The sequence below is a fragment of the Balaenoptera musculus genome, chromosome 10, assembly GCF_009873245.2.
Source record: "Balaenoptera musculus isolate JJ_BM4_2016_0621 chromosome 10, mBalMus1.pri.v3, whole genome shotgun sequence".
NCBI lineage: Eukaryota > Metazoa > Chordata > Mammalia > Artiodactyla > Balaenopteridae > Balaenoptera > Balaenoptera musculus.
Window position 1 is genome coordinate 98917182 of NC_045794.1, and position 23226 is coordinate 98940407.

The window sequence follows — 23226 nt, forward strand, 5'->3', positions numbered from 1 at the left end:
CGTCTGTGCGTTTTTATAATACACTGGCTTCATAGTTTTTCAGCAAAGTTGGTTTTAGATCTAAAAGAGCGGAGTTCTACCCAATGAAACGAGCCTACAGAAGGGGCTTCAGAACACTGAGCGCCCCCGAAGGGCGTGCCCCCCAGGGCCCTGGTCCTGGGGTGCCCTGTGCCCGGCAGGCTCTGGGTCTCAGGCTCTGCTGATGGAAGCAGCAACCTTCCTCTTCCATCCCGGGGACCTCCCACTCCCCCGGCTCTGGGCCTCTCTGCTCACCAGGACCCCCTTTCCCCACCTCTGGCTAATGACTGTTTCTTAAGATTCAACTCAGGCATTGCACTGCCTGGGGGTCTCTCTCTGAACACCCACACCCCGGGCTGCCAGCCTCTCCCTCCTGGCATGCAGCTGCTGTCTAACCGGCCGAGTCGTGAGCAACCTGAGGGTGGAGGCTGCCTTCATCTCTGGAACCCCAGAATCTAGCACAGGGCTTGCAACTTAGAAAGTTTCAAGAAAATCCTGCTTGATGATTGCTCCGATGAATGAATGAATGGATGGATGGATGCACTTTCATCTTGTAATTTATTCTCGGCAGTCTCTCCAAAACCAAACGCATTGCTCCTGAAATCTCGTGCTAAAAGGTCCTGCCTGGCTTCAGTTACCAGGTTTCCTTTCACAACGGCCTCCTTCAGGCTTGACGGTTGTGTTGTTTAACCCTCGGTGAGCCAGGCTCGCTTTACACGCACGTGCTCCCCACTCTGTCCGCCCCTGTGCAGTTAGCTGGGGCCGCAGCCTGGCCCTGGGCCACGGGCTGTGGGCAGAAGCGTGTCCTTCTGGGCCGAAGCCCGCCAAAGCCCGTGTGTGGTCCTGTGCTCTGCAGGTCCCGGGGGACCCTGCTGAGGGATGAAGCCACAACTGGAAGCCAGATCCCGAATCACCACTTGGAAGAGAACTGTCCAGAAGAGCCGCTAGACATGCTAGACTTTGTGTGAATAAGAACTAAGCATCCACGTGCCAGGTCACTGAGATTTGGGAGTTAACGCACTAATTTACTTCCAGCGTAAACGACACCTGCCAGAATAACCCGAAGCTCTGAAGGAGTGCACTGCGCAGGTGCGTCAGAAATGCTGAGTGAACAATGGATGCGGACAATTTTTTGTCTGTATTCTCCCTAGTTTCTAATTCTGTGTTTTCGAAAGAGCTGAACGTTATTTTCCTACTCACTTCCAGCTACCCAATTTTGGCAGGGGCTTTCCTCTTCTCACTAGCAGACTCCGGGAGCTGGCAGAGTGTGTCACGTTGGCCCCAGCTGCTCCCTGCCTTGCCGGGGGTCCCTGTCACTCCCGCTGGGTGGGAGAATGCCCCTCCCCCTGTACGGGCAGCTGCAGGAGGCTCCTGGTGCCTGCACAGCCTGGCGCTGGCCACCACCTTGCCGCCTACCCCTCCTGCTTCTAAGGCAGGCGGGGACTTGGAGGGAGTGGACCAGGGTGAATCAGGGTCAGCAAACGCTGAGCCATTGAGAGGAGCAGGCCAGGAGGTGGAATGAGGGTGAGGACGGCTAACGGAGATCATGGAAACGCCTAGAAAATGGATGAAAAAAACCACACCACCAAGTTTATCATCTCTGCTGAGTGGGGTATGGCTGCTTTCTTGCTGTTGTCTTTTCTTTTCCTTTATGCTTCTCTGGATTTTCTGAGTCTTCTAAAATGAGTGTGCATTAATATTGTAATCAGAAAATAATTTCAAATCTATATGATCTTTTTGCTACTAATTTTTATGTTTATCTATGCCAGGTACCCTCTTTATATCATTTGGTCCCCATTGCCATCTCATTGGAGAGATGACTGAAGCTCAGAGAAGGTGAGCCACTGGCCCAAGGTCACACAGCTCAGTCCAGGCACCATGGGCCAGGGTGCAGGGCCCCTCAGAGCACAGCCCTCAGCTACGGGTTACTCGGCCACCTCAGGGTGTCCTCCTGATTTCTGCGCATGCTTATCAGACAAATCCAAGGAGCATCTTACCTCATCCCTCAGCCTCTTTCCAGGCTGCTAAAGGTGAATTTTCACTTCCTAAATCGCTCTCACACCTGTCACTTCTGTCCCAGTCCTCCAGGCACCACCCAGGGAAGGTCACCCCATCCTCTCGCTTAGAACACCGAGACAGCCCTGAATTCACCTCTGTGCCTCCCTCCCCGTCTCCGGCAATTCATCCTCCTCCCCGTGGCCAGAGTGATCTTTCTAGAACGTGGGCCTGCCTCCATCTTTCCCCACTAAACACCTGGCCGTCAGGGTGGGGTCCCCACCTTGTCCTGCCCGTCACGATGTGGCTCCGCTGATGTGCAGCCTCCCCTTCTGCCGGGCCACCCAGGTGACCCCGCAGCCCTGGAATGTGACACACCCTTTGCCCTTTGGCTGGGCGTTCATCTGGTGGCTCTCGACCCCGCGCTTGCCCTTTGCACATCTTCCCAGCTGCCCCCCGGCTGCGCCCAGGGAGCTGTGCCCTTGGAGGTGGGAAGAGGGCAGGGCCAGGCTGTTCCCAGGGGATCTCGTGTCATGGCTCCGTAGCTCCCGCTCAGCACAGCAGTCGAGGCTCCCGCAGATTCCGAGACAGCATCAGGAGTGGAGGCAACTTCCTGGTCCCCCAAAAATACCGTCTCCCCTTTGGCCTGCAGTCGCTGGTGGGGAGCTGCTCCCTTATCTCTGTGTGACCTCCCCCCTTGCTCTTCCAGCCCGGGGGGCAGCAGCCTCCTGGCCTCTGAGTAGCAGCGCAATCCTCCCCCTTCAGACTTCTGGCCCCCCAGCCTCCCTGGCAGGGGTGCAGCCGTCAGGGGATTCTAGCCAAAAGAATCTGGGCAAAGTGACGGCCGTGTTTCCAGGCCTGGTCCTCACAAAGCTGACCAGAGGGTCCTCTGTGCTCTGTTCCCTTCTCTGCTGGTAGACACATAGGATCCAGGGATGGTGGGACTCCTGGTCCCTGAATGACTGTGAGCACAGCTCCCCAACACCCACACTAAATTGTGACACCATTATGGGGCAAGCCCCTGGGATGTTGGCCTTGTTTGTTACCGCAGCCAGCCTGCCCGGATCCATACAGCACTTGAGCTAACTGAGCGGGGCAGAGTGAGGCACAGAGAAGTTAAGTGACTTGACAGGGGCCACACAGCTATCAGGCGTGGAGGCACGTCTGGCTGCAGAGCTCTCAACCACTCACCATCCGCGGCAAACAGCCGGCTAAACAAAAGTAGATGAGATTCTCATCTCAAACAGTTTTCAGCACAGGGTACATATTTGTGTATTGAATCATGTTAATACACGTATAAAGAAACTTGAGCCAAAAGCAACAGTGAGTGTCTCCCTCCCGTGAACATGGAACCTTGCTCTGTCCCCCATCGGGAAGGGGGCTACGCGTGCTCTCCTTCCACACGGGAACCCTCACGGGGACACCTGCCTCCTACACCCCTCATCCTTGCAGCTTGCACCCAGCTCCAGGGCTCGTCCCATCCCCCCCTGACGGAGACCACAGTCTCCCGATGCCCACACCCCACCAACCCCTTCCCTGAACTGCTTCCTGACTAGCCTTCCTAAAGCATGGCTTGATCCACATCGCATTTCCTTGTTTCCGAACGTCTCGTTAATACGGCCAGAAAGGGAGGACTGCGGCCAGGTGATCAGCCTCGCCTTTCCTTTCTCAGCCTGGAGCCCAGGCACTGCTTGGAGAACGCCTCACCCGTCCTCCTGCCCCGTGGGTCAGGCAGCCCTCCTGCCCCGTCTGGACCTTTGGAACAATTTCAACTTCTCTCCCACCGTGACAGCCTCCTGCTCTTCCACGGCCCCCAGCACCCCTACTTTTGTCTCCCTTTCTGCTCGACATGTCCCTCCTCTGGCATTTATAACAGGTGACTCTGCACCCTGGTATTGGGGTGAATGCTTCCTGCCCCCCGACAGCTCCCCGAGCATCAGGATCACAGTCACCTCCGCATCATCCAAAGGTCTACGTGGTGAGAGCACCACACATTTGGCCGCTGCACCCCATCTTCTGATTACTCAGATGGACCCACTCATCTAGTCCATCAAAAGAGAAAATGGGTAGGGAGACCAAATTGTCCCTGAGTTGGAACTGATCTTAAAAAAAAAAACAAAAAAACAAGGATTTTGTAAGAACTTCAAGTTGCTTTTCTAAATTAGACACAAAACAGCCCACCTAATTCTAAACTCGGCCAACATTGCAGCTTTCCCCTTTGAACAGATGAAAAGCTGAAATACTACATGAACTGCTCCATGGGCTTGCCTCTGAGAGGGCATGCAATATTGGGGAATGATCCTGGGGGGATGCAAGTGGCAGCTAACATATAATGAAGAAGGAAGTAATTCAAAGACAGATCTGGAACTTGGAAATGGACCGCATTGTTAGTGCACCTTGAAACTTAAACATCTACACAGGGAATGTTGTAACTGGGGGCCTGGTTCAAAAACAGCTAAATCTAAAGCACATTTTGAAAAATGTAGTCAATATTAGGTTCTATTTTCAGTTTAAGACACCCTCGGGAAACCACTCCAAGTGACCAAAACTTTGGTGATTTTCTTCCAGCAAATTACTGATCTATAAAACAGTTGTGCAACATTGATTTCCATCTTTAGGTGATGGGGAGAGACCACTTTTCCCTTTACCCATTGCAGATCTGTCTGCTGAGCTACTTGTATTAGAGTTAAGTCTTTGGGGAAGGACTTAGTTCTCTGAAACAGTAAAAGGATGTGGTTGAACTCCTGGTTCCTTGGAAATGCAAAACTCTCAAGTGTAATATTTAATATTGGTGACAAGTGTTTACCTGGCTCCCCGTGTTCCTGAAGGCCAGGCTGTTGGCCAAGGCTTCTTTCTACGGGGGAACAGGACAGATACAACCATAGGAAAACCATTCCTGGTCCCACCTGACCCCTGAGGAGTGACGAAAGCCTGGTGCTGAATTTGGCCGTCCGGAATGAAAAGCCAGTCTTCAGATACCACTCACCTCATCCAAAGCTTCTCACATTCTCTGGGTGTGAGGGGAATATCAAAGCTGTACAGCGCGTTCTTTATATCCCGTCGTCGAAGAATGCCGTTGCCCTCATTGTCGGTTTTGATAAAATTCTGCAATATTCCAAGGCGGCATTTAGTAACATACAAAATTGCTCAGACAGTATACAGGCTTTTCAATAGTCAGTATCTGGAACAGTCTAAGACATTTTTCTCCCATTCCTCCTGCTTAAAAACCTTTTAATCTATGTCCTAGATATCCTCCCCATTCCTCTAAAGAAGGTGATCGAGCAAAACACGAACAAGTGTTAACATCCTAGAAGGGGCTTATTTCTGGGTAATGAGTGGTCTCAGGTGTGTAGCTTGGATTCTCCTCTGACCAACAACTTGGGATCAAACACTATTAGAAATAAGAGTCAACCAGAGCCTGGGAAATGAGGCGTAGCCCACACTGCTTGAGGTTGTCATCTCCACGACGCAGCGAATTTGGCTGCCCGGCTGGCTGTCAGAGGGGAAATGAGGGACGTGAGACTGGTTGTTGTGAGAAGATGGTACGGTACCATTGTAATATCCCCGAGGGGTGCAAAAGGCATCTGGGGATTTGTCAGCACAGACTAGAAGAGCAGGTAGCACAGGGCGCTCTGCTCTGTCTTAAATTGTTTCCAAACAATAGCTCATTCGCTCCTCCTTCTAATACACTGTGAGGGAGACACAGTGGGTCCATCTCCCAAGTCCTCTGCGAGCATCATACCTAACGGTGAAACCACGAAACATTCCCTGTAAGATCAGGAAGGAACCAGGCAAGAATATCTCTATCGCCCTCTATTCATCATTGTACTGGAGATGCCCGCCAGTGTAGTTAGGCAAGGTGTTAAAAGGTGTAACAACAGGGCAGGGAGAAATACAATTGTCATTTATTCACAAATGACATGACCGTATATATAAGAATACAAGGAATCCATAAATAAATTATTACACTAAGAGGCTTTGGCAAGAAATCTGGATTCTATATCAATATGTAAAATCATCCACATTTTTATATTTCAGACATGGAAAATGAATTAAAAAAAATAACATTTACAGTAGCATCAAAAATAGAAAGTTTGAGGAATAAATCTTATAAATGATTGTAAGACTTCTACACAGCAATGTCTAAAACTTTTTTGAAAGATATTTAAAAAGATCAAAATAAATGGCGATACAATGTGTTCATTAATTGGAAGGCTCCATGTAGTAGAGATGTCATTTCTTGCCAAACATCCCAATAGTTTTTTTTTCTTTGTGGAACTTGACAAACTGATTCAAAAACTCTCAGAGAACAAGGAGGCAGGACTTGCCGACCAGCTAATTAAGATGTCTTACTAAGTTATGGGGACTCTAAAGATGTGGTATTGGTGCCAAGATAGACAAACTGACCAACGAACCAGAAGGAGGAGCCCAGAAACACCCATGGGCACTGACGCAGGACAGTGGTGATGCTGCAGACCAGTGGGGGAGAAGATGGACTTTGCAATGAGTGGTGCCAGGACAACTGATCTCCATACGGAAGATGGAATTGGATCCCCACACCAAGACACATGACACTTCCACTGCTGATGTCAAGACCTGAATGTGAAAGGTGAGGCTGTGAAGCTGCTAGGGAGATCACAGGAGGATATCTCCATGACTTCAGGGCGGGGTTTCTTCAACAAGAACTTTAGAGAGTAGTTAAAAATGTGACTACGTTAAACAAAGAACTTGTATTTATCGAAAGGTATCACATAAAGAGGGTGAAAAGAGGAGAGGGTGTGGCCATGATGGTGGAGTTAGGAAGACCCTGAGCTCACCTCCTCCCATGGACACACCAAAATTACAGCTATTAACAGAGAAACTATTGATGAGAAAAACCAGAAGACTAGCAGAAAAGAGCTTCTGCAACTACCGATATAAAGAAGGAACCACAATGAGACCACAGAGTCATGGTATAGTCAAGACCCATACCCCTGGCAACCCACAAACGGGAGGATAATTACAATTGCAGAGGTTCTCCCCAAGAAGCAAGGGGTCTGTGCCCCACACTGGGCTCCCCAGCCTGGGATTCCTGCGCTGGGAAGATGAGCCCCCAGAACATTTGGCTTTGAAGGTCAGCAGGGCTTACTCTCGGGAGTACCAGAGGGCTGTGGGAAATAGAAACTCCACTCCTAAAGGGTGCACACAAAATCTCACATGCTCCGGGCCCCAGGGTAGAAACAGTAATTTGAAAGGAGCCTGTGCCAGACCCACCTGCTGATCTTGGAAAGCCTCTTAGAGAAACAGAAGGCACCTGGGGCTTGCCCTGGGGACATAGACACTGGTGGCAACCATTTTGGGGGAGCTTGTTCTACCACGTGGACACTGGGATTGGCAAACGGCATTCTGGAATCCTCCCTCTATCTTATTAATGCTGGAACCTGGCCTGCCCACCAGCCTGTCAGCACCAGTACTGGGACGTCTCAGGACAAGCAAGCAGCTGGGCAGAGACACAGCCCCTCTCACCAGCAGGCCTGCTGCCTTAAGACACCCTGAGCCCACCACAGGGTCCAGGACTCATCCCCACATACCAGTGTACTGGCACGAGCTCTGGGACCAGCCTCACCATGAGTGGATAGGCATCAGCCCCAGGACCCCCAGGGCCCTGGCCCTGACCACCAGCAGGCTGAAACATCCACTCCAGCACCCCCAGGGCCTTGAAGCCAGAGATCCTGAGACCTGGCTCCACCCACCAGTGAGCCAGCACTAGCCCCAGGATCAGCCTTACCCACCAGTGGGTGAGCAAAAGCCCCAGGACACCCTGGTTCCTGACCCCACCCACCAGCCCCAGGACCACCACAGCTCTTCAGACAGCCACCCTGGGATCTAGCCCCACCCACTAGGTGGGCTGAAACCAGCTGCAAGACACCTTGGACCCCACAGAGAGCTGCCTCAGGATCCAGCCCCAACCACCAGTGGGCCAACAGCAGCTTTAGGACACGCCAGACCCTGCAGCCAGCTGTGTCAGGTATTAGCCCTTCCTACCAGCAGGCTGACACTAGATCCAGGACACCCAGCCCTGCAACCACCCACCCCAGAACCTGGCTTTGCCTACCAGTGGGCCAGCACTAGCCCTGGGACCCCTGGGGCCCTGTAGTCAGAAGTCTCATGACCTGGCCCCGCCCACCAGCAGCCAGTGGCCTCTGCACAAGGCAGAGCCTGGCAACCAACCGGACTGTGGGCCAGCCATGCCTACCAGACCACCCACAGCAGTCAGCCTGACACAACAGGAGGAGCCACACAGCCCACATAGGTGGCACCCCTAGAGCATATAGCTCTGGTGACCAGAGGGGAGTGTGCTGCTGGGATGCATAGGGTGTCTCCTACAAGAGGCTACTTCTCCAAGGTCAGGAAACATAACCAACCTACCAAATACATAGAAGTAAAAGCAGCAAATTAGGCAAAATAAGGCAACAGAGGAATATATTCCAAATGAAGGAACAAGATAAAACCCCAGGAGAACTAAGTAAAGTGGAGATAGGCAACCTACCCAATAGAGTTTGAAACGATGATTGTAAAGAAGCTCAAAGAAATCAGGAGAAGAATGGATAAACACAGTGAGAAGTTTAACAGGGTTAGAAGATATAAAGAAGAACAAAAGAGAGCTGAAGAATACAATAATTAACACACACTAAAAGGAATAAAAAATAACATAAATAAAAAACACACTAAAAGGAATCAACATATTAGATGATACAGAGGAACAGATCAGTGAGCTGGAAGACAGAGTAGTGGAAATCACTGAAACAGAACAGAAAAAAAGAATAAAAAGAAATGAGGACAGTTTAAGAGACCTCTGGGACAACATCAATGTAACAACATTCGCATTATAGGAATCCCATAAGGAGAAGAGACAGAGAAACGGGCAGAGAACATATTTGAAGACATAATAGCTGAAAACTTCCCTAACCTGGGAAAGGAAACAGACATCCAGGTACAGGAATCACAGAGAGTACCAAACAGGATCAATGCAAAGAGGATCAAAGCAAAACACATTGTAATTAAAATGGCAACAATTAAAGATAAGGAAAGAATATTAAAAGCAGCAAGGAAAAAGCAACAAGCTACATACAAGGAATTCCCATAAGGCCATCAGCTAATTTTTCAGCAGAAACTCTGCAGGCTAGATAGAAGGGAGTGGCACAATATGTTTAAAGTGATGAAAAGGGAAAACCTACAACCAAGAATACTCTACCCAGCAAGGCTTTCATTCAGACTTGATGGACAGATCAAAAAAATTTTACAGACAAGCAAAAGTTAAAAGAATTCAGCACCACCAAACGAGCTTTACAAGAAATGTTAAAGGGACTTCCCTAAGTGAAAAAGAAAAAGGCCACAACTAGAAACATGAAAATTATGAAAGAAAAAAGTTCATTGGTAAAGGCAAATATACAGTAAATGCAGTAAATCAACCACATGTAAAGCTAGTAGGAAGGTTAAAAGACAAAAGTAGTAAAATCATCTATATCCACAAAAAGTAGTTAAGGGATACACAAAACAAAATGATGAAAAATAAGATGTCAAAAACAGCAAGTGTGTGTGGGGGGTAAAAATGCCAGGATTGTTAAAATACATTTGAACTTAAGAGCCCAGCAACTTAAAATAATCACATGTATATACAGATTGCTATATAACCTTCACAATAACAACAAACAAAAGATCTATAATAGACACACAGAAAAAAAAAAAAAGGAATCCAAATGTAACACTAGAGATAGTCATCAAACCACAATGGAAGAGAGCAAAAGAAGAAGAAAGGAACAAAAAAGAACTATAAAAACGATCCCAAAACAATTAACAAAATGGCAATAAGTACATACCTATCAGTATTTATATTAAATGTGAATAGACTAAATGCTACATCAAAAAACACAGAGTGGCTGAATGGATACAGAAACAAGACCCATATATATGCTGTCTACAAGAGACTCACTTCACCTCTAAAGACACACACACACTGAAAGTGAGGGGATGGAAAAAGATATTCCATGCAAATGAAAATGAAAAGAAACCAAGGGTAGCAATACTTATATCAGATAAAATAGACTTTAAAGACTGTAACAAGAGACAAAGAAGGACATTACGCAATGATCAAGAGATCAATCTAAAGAAAAGATATAACAATTCTAAATATATATGCACCCAAAACAGAAGCACCTAAATACATAAAGCAAATATTAACAGACAAAAAGGGAGAAATAGACAGTAACACAATAATAGTAGGGGACTTTAATATCCCACTAACATCAATGGACAGATCATCCAGACAGAAAATGAATAAGGAAACATTGGCTTTAAATGACACATTAGATCAGATGGACCTAATTGATATATAGAGAGAGAGAATCAAAAAGCAGCAGAATACACACTCTTTTCAAGTGGACATGGAATGTTCTCCAGATCACATGATAGGACACAAAACAAGTCTCAGTAAATTTAAGAAAACTAAAATCATATCAAGCTTTTTTTTTGACCACAGCACTATGAGACTAAACATCAACTGTAAGGAACAAATTGCAAAAATCACAAACATGTAGAGACTAAACACTATGCTACTAAACAACCGATGGATCACTAAAGCAATCAAAGAAGAAATAAAAAAATACCTGAAGACAAAAGAAAATGGAAATACAAGGACCCAAAATCTATGGGACACAGCAAAAGCAGTTCCAAGAGGGAAGTTTATAGCAAAACAAGCCTATCTCGGGAAAAAAGAAAAATCTCAAATACATAACACAACCTTACATCTAAAGGAACTAGAAAAAGAGGAGCAAAACCCAAAGTTAATAGAAGGAAAGAAATCATAATGACCAGAGCAGAAATAAATAAAATACAGACTTAAAAACACAATAGAAAAGATTAATGGAACTAAGAGCTGGTTCTTTGAAAAGATAAACACAATTGATAAACCTTTAGCCAGACTCATCAAGAGAAAAAGAGAGAGGGCCCAAACCAATAAAGTCAGAAATGAAAAAGGAGAAGTTACAACCATCACTACAGAAACACAAAGGATCATAAGAGATTACTATGAACAATTATATGCCAATAATATGGACAACCTAGGAGAAGTGGACAAATTCCTAGAAATGTACAATCTCCCAAGACTGAACTGGGAAGAAATAGAAAATATGAACAGACCAATTGCCAGTAATGAAGTTGAATCAGTAATAAAAGAACTCCCTAAAAACAAAAGTCCAGGGGCAGACGGCTTCACAGGTGAATTTTACCAAAGATTTAGAGAAGAGTTGTCAGTCTTTCTCAAAATTTTCAAGAAATTGCAGAAGAAGGAATGCTTATGAACGCATTCTATGAGGTCAGCACTACCCTGATGCCAAAACCAGACGAAGATATCACAAAAAAAGAAAATTATAGGCCACTATCACTGATGAACATATATGCAAAAATCCTCAACAAAATATTAGCAAGCCAAATTCAACAATACATTAAAAAGATCATACACCATGATCAAGTGGGATTTCTACCAAGGATGCAAGGATGGTTCAGTATCTGCAAATCAATGAATGTGATACACCACATTAACACATTGAAAAACAAAAATCAGATGACCATTTCAATTGATGCAGAAAAAGCTTTTGACAAAATTCAACACCCATTTATGATAAAAACTCTCAACAAAGTGGGTATAGAGGGAACATACCTCAACATAATAAAGGCCATATATGATAAGTCCACAGCTAACATCACACTCAATGGTGAAAAGCTGAAAGCATTTCCTCTAAGATCAGGAACAAGACAAGGATATCCACTCTCACCACTTTTATTCAACATAGTACTGGAAGGCCTAGCCACAGCTATCAGACAAGAAAGAGAATGAAAAGGAATCCAAATTGGAAAGGAAGAAGTAAAACTATCACTGTTTAAAGATGACATGATACTATATGTAAAAAATCCTAAAGATGCCACCAAAAAACTACTAGAGCTCATCAATGAATTTGGTAAAGTTGCAGGATACAAAACTAATATATAGAAATCTGTTGCATTTCTATACACTAATAATAAACTATCAGAAAGAGAAATCAAGAAAATCATATCAAAAAGAATAATATATCTAGGAATAAATCTAAGGAGGTAAAAGACCCGTATTCTGAAAATTATAACATACTGATGAAAAAAATGGAAGATGACACAAACAGATGGAAAGATATACCATGTTCATAAGTTGGAAGAATTAATATTGTTAAAATGACCACACTACCCAAGGCAATCTACAGATTCAATGCAATCCCTATCAAAATACTACTGGCATTTTTCACAGAACTAGAACAAATAATTCAAAAATTTGTATGGAAACACAAAAGACTCCAAATAACCAAAACAGTATTGAGAAAGAAGAACAAAACTGGAGGTATCACACTAACTGATTTCAAACTAAACTACAAAGCTACTATCATAAAAACAGTATCCTACTGGCACAAAAACAGACACATAGATCAATGGAACAGAATAGAGAGCCCAGACATGAACCCACACTTATATGGGCAATTAATCTATGACAAAGGAGGCAAGAATATACCATGGGAAAAAGACAGCCTCATCAATAAATGGTGTTGGGAAAACTGGACAGCTACATGCAAAAGACTCAAACTGGAGTACTCTCTCACACCATAAACAGAATAAATAGATTAAAGTCTATTTAATCAGTTGTAAGACCTGAAACCATAAAACTTCCAGAAGAAAACATAGGCAGTACTCTGGCATCCATCGTAGTAGTGTTTTTTTGGATACGTCTCCTCAGGCAAGGGGAACAAAAGCAAAAATAAACAAATGGGACTACATCAAACTCAAAAGCCTTTGCACACAGCAAAGGAAACTATCAAGAAAACAAAAAGCCACTTACTGAATTGGAGACGATATCTGCAAATGATATATTCTTATAAGGGGTTAATCCAAAATATACAAAGAACTCACAGAACTCAACACCAAAAAACCAAACAACTTCATTAAAAACTGGAGTTGCAGCATAATGTACAATAGCCAAGATATGGAAGCAACTTAAGTATCCACTAATAGATGAATGGATAAAGAAGATGTGGTATATACACATATATACAATGGAATATTACTCAGCCATAAAAAAGAACGAAATCTTGCAATTTGTGACAACATGGATGGACCTAGAAGCATTATGCCAAATGAAAGAAGTCAGACAGGGAAAGACAGATACTGTATGGCTTTACTTCTATGTGGCATCTAAAAAATACAACAAATGAACAAACAGAACAAAACAGAAACAGAGTTATAGATGCAAAGAACAAACAGGTGGTTACCAGAGAAGAGGGGGCTGGGAGGAGGAAAGAAATAGGTGAGGGCAATTAAGCAGTACAAACTTCCAGTTGCAAAATAAATGAGTCACAGGTATAAAAGCTACAGTGTGGGGAATACAGTCAATAACTAAGTAGTATCTTTGTGGTGACACATAATAACTAGACTTATCCTGGTGATCATTTTGAAATGAACAAAAGAAAAATCACTACGTTGTGTAACAGGAACGAACATAATGTTTTAGTCAATTATACTCTAAAAACAAACAAACAAGCATACAAACAATTCCTAGAAAAAGAGATCAGATTTGTGATTACCAAAAGCAAGGGGTGCGGGGAGAGGGAATTGGATGAAGGTGGTCAACAGGTACTACAAACTTCCGGTTCTAAGATAAATAAGTACTAGGGATGTAATGTTCAACATGATAAATATCATGAGTACAGCTGAATATAATGAACACAGTTGTATGTATAACATATATATAATATATAACACATCTGTATGTTATATACGAAAGTTAAGAGAGTAAAACCTAAGAATTCTCATCACACACAACATTTTTTTCTATTTCTTTAATTTCATATTTATATGAGATGATAGACATTCACTAAACTTATTGTGATAATCATTTCACAGTATACGTAAGTCAAATAATTATGCCATACACCTTAAACTTGTATGGTGCTGTATGTCAATTATATCTCAATAAACTGGAAGAAAAATTAAATTAAATTTTTTTTTAAAGGGTGAAGACTGAACACAAACTGAGAGAAGATATCTGCATCACTTACCACATACAAAAGTCTACTGGCCAAACCAAAGTAAGCGTTCCCACTGACCAAGGAAAGAAAGACAGACAAGCCAGTGTGAAAACTGTAAAAAAGTCTCAAGCAGGCACTTCGCAGATAAAGAAAACTGACTAATGAATAAACAAATGAAAAGATGCCCAATTTCATTAGTAAACAACAAATGCTAATTAAAGCAGCAACGAGCTACTGCTACACATCTAGTGGAGGGGAAGAAAGTAAGACGTCTGAGAGTCCCAGCAGAGCCCTGTGACCCACAATGCCGAAAATATTTACTGTCTTGCCCTTCACAGAAAAAGCGTAGCTCCCTGGTCTAAGATACTGTTAATATTCTATTCCTTCATCTGGATGGTGGTTACATGGTGGTGTACAATCTGGGATACACGGTGACTACACATTATACACACTTATTTAAACTACGCATATACGTTATACATATAATACATACATATTATAAAACATGTATGTTAAATGTACATATATACATACATATCATATATACAGTTATATACATATATTATTTTTATATTCTACTGTAGCGTCACAAATTAAAAAACAATTAAGCTTAAAAAAGTTAGGCCTGGAGGATTTCGAAGCCCCATTAAAAACTTAGAGCACATAGCACAACGGTGTGAATGTACTTCATACCGCTGAACTGGTACACTTAAAAATGGTTGAGATGGTAAATTTTATGTTATGTGCATTTTATTGCAACTTTTAAAAAGCTAAAGCACGTACAGCCTGCTGTGATCCGCCCATTGCCTCGCACTGAAAACCACCTGCTCTGACCCCTAGGTCTGACACATCCCTGCTGAACTCTTTGTACTCCCCACCGTGCCGGTCAATCCCACACGTGTTTGCCTTGGTTCAGTCCCGGTATCCTCCACCTCCCCAGCACCTCCCCAGTCCAACACCTGCTCATCTTTCAAGCGACCTCTTCTCGGGTACCCCATTATACGCAAGCCACTTCCATTGTAACACACATCATTCTTCAGAGTTCCCATTGGTGTTTACACCACAAGTCTCTTGGGGGCAGAGACCATGTCTTTATTTTTTTTGTCATTGTGTCTTTAGTACCTTACACAGTTAGCTCATAATAATGTTTGCTGAAGAAACCAATGAACTTATTTTCCAAAAACACCTAAATAGCAACGAGCATATTAAGCTGCCCCCACATGGGACGACTCCTACGTACTTCTGAGAGTGCAGCTGGAGGTGCCCCCAGCAGCGCATGGCGGAGCGGGGAGCCCGTGACTCTATGTGAAGGTCACTAGATGACTAAACGCTGAAGCCTTGTTCAAGTTCAAACGCGGTTTTACTGGAGAATACATCCTTTTGGATATTAGCAGGTCCTGTTTGGCGAACTCCCAACAGAAATGCGGCAGAAGGGAGACTCCACACCTTTGGTCACCTTCACCATCTCTAAACGCTGGGACGCGGAAGTGACGAGCGGGGATGGGAGCACCGAGTGAGAACACCTGTCTCATCACCAGTTGATCCGGTGGGAATACTGCTGATCTTATTTAGGTATTATACTTGCTGCCGGTTTAGAATTCAGAACTAATCCCTTCAGTGCTTTAGTCAAAACAAACTGAGAGAGTGGCAGAGATATCCACACGCGCAGGATCATTTAGTCCTGTGGGGGCCAGTGAGGTGACACGATGCTCTATTCTGGACAAAGCGCGTCCTCTCCCCGCCAGGCTCAGTCCTAGGAGAGATGCAGGAGGTCTCCGCCGATAGACGCAAGGCTCCTGGTTTAGCAGCACAGCGCCCTGGGGTCCCCACGCCTCCTCCACACATAGTTTGGGGTCCCGCACGACATCAAGGATGAAGGTGGCTACGAGAGGCCGTGGAATCGAGGTGGAGTGAGAGCCCACACGGACGGGGAGGACGTCACCCAGCCAGGAGGCCGGGACAGGAGGGGAGGGGGCCCTGCAGGGTGTCGTGGAGCCGGGGGTGGAGGCGTTTCAGGAAGGATGGTCTGAACAAGGCAGAAACAAAGACCTCCACAGCCTCTGGCCACTCCCAGAGGCCTGCTCCTTTCAGCGCCCATCTGCTTTGTTAATAATCTGTCACCTCCCCTGGCACGTGAGCTCCGCCAGGCGGGAGCAGACAGGCCTTGGTTACCACTGAACCCGGGGCACAAACCCCTGCACAGTGAGTCTGTGCTAAGTCAAAGCGGGGTCGGATGAAGCTGTGAAGGGCCCTGGACGTGGCCCTCGGGAGTCCCTGGAGTCCGACCACAGGGCGGGCTGCTCCCATGAGGGGAAGGAGGGCGGGGCAGCTGAGAGGGGAGGCACGCTGGGGAGAAGGGGCTTTTTCTTAAATAGGTTTGAGGGAGTTTGAAGGCAGAGAGAAGCGGGGATGAGGCGGGCACGCGGGGAGGCGGTCAGGTGGCGGGCTCTGCCCTCTCCCCGGCTGGCGCCGCTGTGTCCTGTGTGGCCGCTGCTTACAATCCACAGCTTGCCCTGCACTCCTCGACCCAAAGGACTGCTCTGGAAGGCTGGCCCGGCCTCGGTCGGTGTGATTTGCCGGCCTGGGCTGGCACAGTCAAGGCTGTGAGGCAGCCCGGGTGCTTAACAGGACTTAAAAGCGGGACTTCACATCTTTTTAAGTACTTTTTAAAATACTTTTTAAAGTGAAGTTTTTGTGTCCTTGTTGCACTGAGAAGTGGTGACCCCATATCCTAGACCTCAGGCTGACCCAGGCTTGCATTTCAGATCTACTGTCCTGCACGTACAGCTGCCATTGCTAAGAGTATGTTTCCCATCCTGACACCATAATCACAGTTTACACAATTGCACATGGAGGGTATTCACCTTCAAACTATGCTTTCTATAATTTTAGCAAGACAGGAAGAAATACCTCTTTAAAAAGCATGTTTATAACTGTGTAAAAGCAAGAATGATAGCGTCTTACATTTTTCATTTAAATTTTTAATTCATAGCAAACCTGAGATAAAGCCAGCAATTTCAGTCCACGTAACTCTTACAATTACTTATTTTTCTAAAGATCAATTGACCTTGAATGTGAGAATCTATTTTGAAAAAGTATTTTAAGAAAAAAAGGAGTCCCTAGATTGGTATACAAAGTTACTTTGCCATCTTAGTGACTGGATGGAAAATAGCTCCCTCATCCCAATGATCTTGGAACATTGAAATAGATTCCCTTTCCTTTTAAGGAAATAATCACTTTCTTACCTTAGACAAGTCTGACCATCTGGTTTTTGCTTTGGTAACAAGATACTGATGTGCTTGTTCACAAGCCAGTTCTGAATCTGCGACCTTCTGTTTTGGTCTTAAAAGAAAAAAAAAATGAATCTGTTTAAATTTAATGGACTCATTAATCTCCCAAGGGATTCCCCTACCCCAGTTTGTTTCAAAGATAGCGTTAAAGTCTGCTATTTCGCATCTGGTCTAACTTAATTCTTAAAATACAGTCTTATTTCCCCAGCTGCATGTTAGGGAAATCTTAAATTTTAGGAGTCCTTGCTTATTTCCAGATAAATGCTGTTCAACTTTTCCTGCAGTTCACAAAACAAAAAGGGCTCATTTATTCCCAGAGGGATAAAAAACACACTATCACATCGTCTTCGGATGAAGACAACTAAAAACTTTTTTTCCTGAACGTACACGTTGGCGTGATCACGCAGACCAAAGCAAACAGTCCAGGAACACTGTGGGAACGTGACCTACAGACTCTGTCTCAGCTCATGTTCAAAGGTTCAGTCTGTGGGATGTAAAATGATCAAAACTCTGTTTACTCACAGAATGATGGGCGCCAAAGACACTTTAAAAAAAGACTGTGGCTAGGCCTCCACGGGGCGCAGTGAAGACTGTGGCTGAAGGAGTTTGGGGTGCCCTGGATTCTTCCAATCACTAAAACAAATTAGGGGCGCGTGAAACCCTGTAAAACCCTTCGCCACTTCTTTCTCCGCGGTCGCCTTGCTTGGAACCACGCTCGCGCACAGGCACGTGGGTGATCAGTGCGTCTTGCCTGAGGGTGAGTAAGGGGGACACCTGAGCGAGGCCCCACAGGGACCCTCACAGGAACTTCCCCTCAAGGGAACCTGGAAAACCAGGGTGGGGACAGCACACAAGCCCCACGTCGCCCTTTTAAAGAAGTGGTGTTATTCATGCTCTAGCAGGTGAGCTGCTCATAAGGAAAAAAAATCTAAAGTCAACCAGGAGGCTGCCAGTTGAGAAAATGCAGCAGTCAGAGGTTTATGTGATCCCCAAAGACGCGGCTTTGTAGCTGACCCTTTGTATGTGATGCCAGGTGGGGAGCACTGTGGTTTTAGGGTAATCGTGGCCTCCACAAGCTCTGTGACCAGTCAGGCTGGAACTACCGAATCTGGGTTTTCACACCAGCGCTGGCATTGCCACCCCAGTTTGCAAAAGGGGATGCTGTGGTTTAGAGAGGTGAAGTCGCCTGCCGAAATTGCACAGCCAGTACCAGGAATCCTGGCACTCAAACTCAGGGCCCTCCCATGCCAGAGGAAAGCCTTTCTCACCGTTGTCATTCCGTCTGAAGCTACAGTTTTGGTAGCCCCTCTAACTTCACTCCTCAGAGGAAAGGATCCATTAAGTACTACATTTCACAGAGGTGAGGGCCACCCATGGTTTTTACGCACTCAGGATCTTCTTTTCACTTAACGTGTCTATTGCAATTCAACTAGAGCAGTTCTGCTGAGCACCGCTGGAGTGCCAGGCACTGTGTGAGGTCCTGGGAAAGTGAAGCCTGCAGTGTCCCAGAGAAGGCCCTCCTGGAACATCCCACTACTGTCCTACATTTTAAAAGTAGATGGCAGGGCACAGCACTGGAACCAACAAATTAAGCAGTAATCATTGCTCTTCATGTGGCTTCTCCTTTAAATTCTTTCTCAGAAACTCTGCTGCTGGTCTCAGCTCTCCTGGACCGCTCCTCGGGTTCCCCGATGACTGACAGTGCTCCGTACACACTGGTCACCAAGAACACCGTGGCCCTCGTTACCGCAGAAGCCCACACTGTGCTGTTGACCCATGTGTCACGTGGAAAGGGTCTTACTCAGACCAGCGCTTCTTCGGTGAATTACATAAACTTTGACTCCTGTGGCTTGGCAAACAAAAATTCTTGCATTTCCTCAGTGGGCAGGTGCTGAGGACCCGCTGCAGCTGGGCGGGGTCTTCTCCCTCTTCCCATGTCGCTGCTGAAATGGACCAAATGAGGTCATGCCCTCTTTCATTTTCTCTCCTGGCAGATGCCAGCTTGTGGGGAGCACAGGTGAACTATGGCTGGCACACCTCCCCTGACTGAGACCCCCCAACACACACAGTCTTTAAATTCGCCACTTACTTCTTTTTTTTTTTATAGCTTTTTAAAAAAAATTTTACTTATTTATTTATTTTCATATTTATGGCTGTGTTGGGTCTTTGTTTCTGTGCGAGGGCTTTCTCTAGTTGTGGCAAGCGGGGGCCACTCTTCATCGCGGTGCGCGGGCCTCTCACTATCGCGGCCTCTCTTGTTGCGGAGCACAGGCTCCAGACGCGCAGGCTCAGTAGTTGTGGTGCACGGGCTTAGTTGCTCCGAGGCATGTGGGATCTTCCCAGACCAGGGCTCGAACCCGTGTCCACTGCACTGGCAGGTGGATTCTCAACCACTGCGCCACCTGCCAGTTGCTTCTATATTACCAAGTCCGGGGGTCTTTGCTGGCCTCACGTGTGACGCTGTCAACCAGCTCTCCCCTCTGTAGTCACCTTCATGAGGCTGCTCTTTAAATGACACCATGGGTTGGAACACCCACCACCTGGCACACGTGTGCCCTCAGTGAGTGACTCTCCCTCTCTGCCTGCCCCCTTGACCACTCCTTCTCTCTCCTTCCACCCCAAAGCTCATTTACTCTTCTGAGAGGTCATCCCCGCTCCTGCCCCCAGCTACCACCTGGATGCTGTTTGCCCACACTTCTGTGCCATTAGCACGGTAACCTCACCTGCTTCTCCATTCCATCTCCAACTGTCTACCGGACTTCACAGAATCATGGAATTTCAAGGGTGGAAAAGGATCTAAAGATCAAGCAGTCTAATCTTCTATCGCTACTTTACCACTAAGGTTTTGGAAGGTTGGGTGGATTATGTTGCATTTTCACAACTATTGTTTAAAAGGACTGTAGGTCCTCATGATGCCTATTCCCCTGCCTTCACCGTTAGGTGCCTCGTAAATCCTGTCTGAACCCAGACGTCTCACCCGGACTTCCCTCAAAAGGATGGAGATCCTGAGAGGCATGTTCTATCTCTTCAAAGTCAACTCACTATCAAGCTGATCTCACTGTCTAGACACATGTCCAAGCAGCCTCCCTACCCAATTCCTTTTCCAGGCTATGAGGCTGGATTATTTTTCTTAGTGACTCGTGCTCAAACCAGGAGCTCCTACCTATTTCCCATTCATTTCTCCTCTGTACCATTTTATATCCTTGTCTCCTGTAGAGAGATTGGAAGGTTTTTCTGTGGCCTTTTCCAGAAGTCACTTATTTTCTCTCCTATTGTCTGCCTCTTTAGATCTTGACAATCAGTCAGACCCAGCCTTCCTATCAGCCAGACTGTCAGTCACAAATACATACAATGTGCTGCTCTAAGTCCTACAAACACAATGATGAGCATGGTGAACGGAACCCATGTCCTCAAGGAGCTCATCCTGTGGTGGCAGGAATGTACAGCAAACACATGGAAAAATAAGTGAATCAGGTAACTTCAGCTACTGAATGTGACTGAGAATGATGGACCAGGGCGGGGTCCGGGGCACTTCAGCCAAGAAGACCAGAGAGCAGGGCTCCTTGAGGCATGAGTGATGAGGAGGTGCTGTGTGATCCTGGGGAGCAGTGTTCCAAGCAGGGCAAGAGTCCTGAGATGCTCTTCCAGTCCCAGTTAAGATGGAGTAGACACACATACTTACTTCCTCCTCTCTCTTCCACTGGTTACAACCAAAAACTCTAGACAGAATACAAAAAGTAACTCTCTGAAGACAGTAAAAAGTAAATAATAGGAGGCTTATGGAGAGGGAAATCAAAACTTGAAGAATGACTTATATAATGGTGAGATTCATGGGCTTTTGTCCTCCCATATCTCCAGCTTAAGGGCTGCTTAAAGGCAGTCCTAATTCTGGAACTGTGTAGTGGATCTGGACAGAGAAATCTCCAAAAGAAAGTCCGTTTTTCTGACCGAAGAACTAGGAAGGTGAGCCCCTGAAGTACAAAGAGCATGGGGGAAATCCCCCCTTTCTTGTCTCTTTTTACTGTCCCGTTCCTGATCTGAGGCAAGCCCAGTTACAAAACTGCACTTCTATGGTGGTGCCAGTAATAGTATTGGCCAAGTAGGTACCCACAACTGAAATTCTTCTCTCTAACCAGAGGAGATGGTAAAAGGGGTCCCTGTGTTCAAGGAGGATTGGAGAAATCCACATTATTTTCTCTTTCTCTTTTTTCTCCCACCATGTTGGCCTGGAGGTGGACCCAGTTATGAGAAGCACTCAGTAGCACAGAATGGCTAAAACCTAAGATTTTCCAACCAGAAGGACAAAAAAGGGGTCCCTGAGTGCTGGAGAGTGTGGGGAGAAATCATAGAGAGTGCTAGAAAAAGGGATGCCCAAATGAATGAAGGAAGTTCCAGGTTCACCTGTGATGTGCACGTGTGAAACTAACCCAAAGCAGCACAGTGAAAGCTTTGAGAACTTGACTACAGTGTAGTTAAGACTGTCTCCTGTGTGCTGCACTCATGGGCTGACCTGATAGAGCTACAAGGGCTTTGAAAACTGAACTGATATTGAAACCACAGAAGGTAGGTCAGGACTTGCACTCTGAAACTAAATGGATTGATTGCCTGCCTAAAAAAAATCAATCAGTCAACGCATTACCAAGGATTTTAACAGGACCAGAGTGTCACAATATAACATTAAAAATGTCCATGATACAGTCCAAAATTACTCAATATACAGAGGACCAGGAAAATCCCAACAATTTTCAAGATAAAAGACAACAAGCACCAACTCCAAGATGACCCAGATGTTGAAATTATCATATTTAAATGCAGCTATTATAACCATGAAGTAAGAGTACACATTCTTAAAATAAATGGAAAGACAAGTTCTGAGCAAAGAAATTGCAGTCAAAAAAAAAAAGAACCAAGTGGAAACTTTAGAACTGGAAAAAACAACAACTGAAATAAAATTTTCACTGGATTGGCTCAATGACAGAATGGAGATGACAGAGGAGTGAGTCAGTGAACTTGAAAATGGATGACTAGAAATAATCTAATCTGATCAATAGAGGAAAAAAAAAGAATATATCTCCAAGGACTATGATAGAGAGACCTGTGATACAAAAACAAAAGGTCTAACATCCATGTCACTGGAGTACTGAAAGGAGAAGAGAAAAAGATTGGTACAGAAAAAAATTTAAAACTTCAGGAAATAATAGCTGAAACCTGCCCAAATTTGGTGGAAAAACATAGATTCAGGAAGTTCAGCAAACCTCAAAAAAGATAAACTCAAAGAAAATCATGCTCAAACACATCAAAATAAAACTACTGAAAACCAAAGCTAAAGAAAGAATCTTGAAAGCAACCTGAGAAAAATGACACATTACAGAGGGAAAACTATTTGAATGACTGTAGATTTCTCCTCACAAACTGTGGAGGCCAGAAGACAATGGAACAACATTTTTAAAGTGTTATAACAAAAGAATTGTCAACCCATAATTCTATATCCAGAAAAAAAAACTGTTAGGAATGAAGGAGCAATAAAGATATTCTCAATGAAGGAAAACTATGGTAACGTGTCTCCAGTAGACATGCTAAAAGAAGTTCTTCAGGGGAAGGAAAATGACAGCAGAGAGAGACACTTTTGAGCTTGAGAAATAAAAGAAGAGAAGCAGAAATGGTAAATACAAATATACTTTTTCTCAGAGTTTCAAAATACATGAAGCATAAATTGATAAAAATGGAAGGAGAAATAGACAGATGCAAAATTATTGTTGGTGACGTCAACACTCCTCTCTCAGTAACTGATAGAACAAATAGAAAATAGGCGAGAACCTAAACACTATGACCAACTTGAT

The 23226-nt window shown here is 45.1% G+C and overlaps 1 protein-coding gene across 1 annotated transcript in view; it reads right to left on the bottom strand.

The window, feature by feature from the left end:
- The window catches only part of EFCAB6 (EF-hand calcium binding domain 6), a 256527-nt gene that overhangs the window by 59820 nt on the left and 173481 nt on the right, over window positions 1–23226 (bottom strand). The window contains exons 21-22 of the mRNA XM_036864665.1: window positions 17342–17438; window positions 5000–5118 (exon numbers count right to left, since the gene is read on the bottom strand). Coding sequence (XP_036720560.1) covers window positions 5000–5118; window positions 17342–17438 — 216 coding nt within the window. The remainder of the gene's footprint in view (window positions 1–4999; window positions 5119–17341; window positions 17439–23226) is intronic.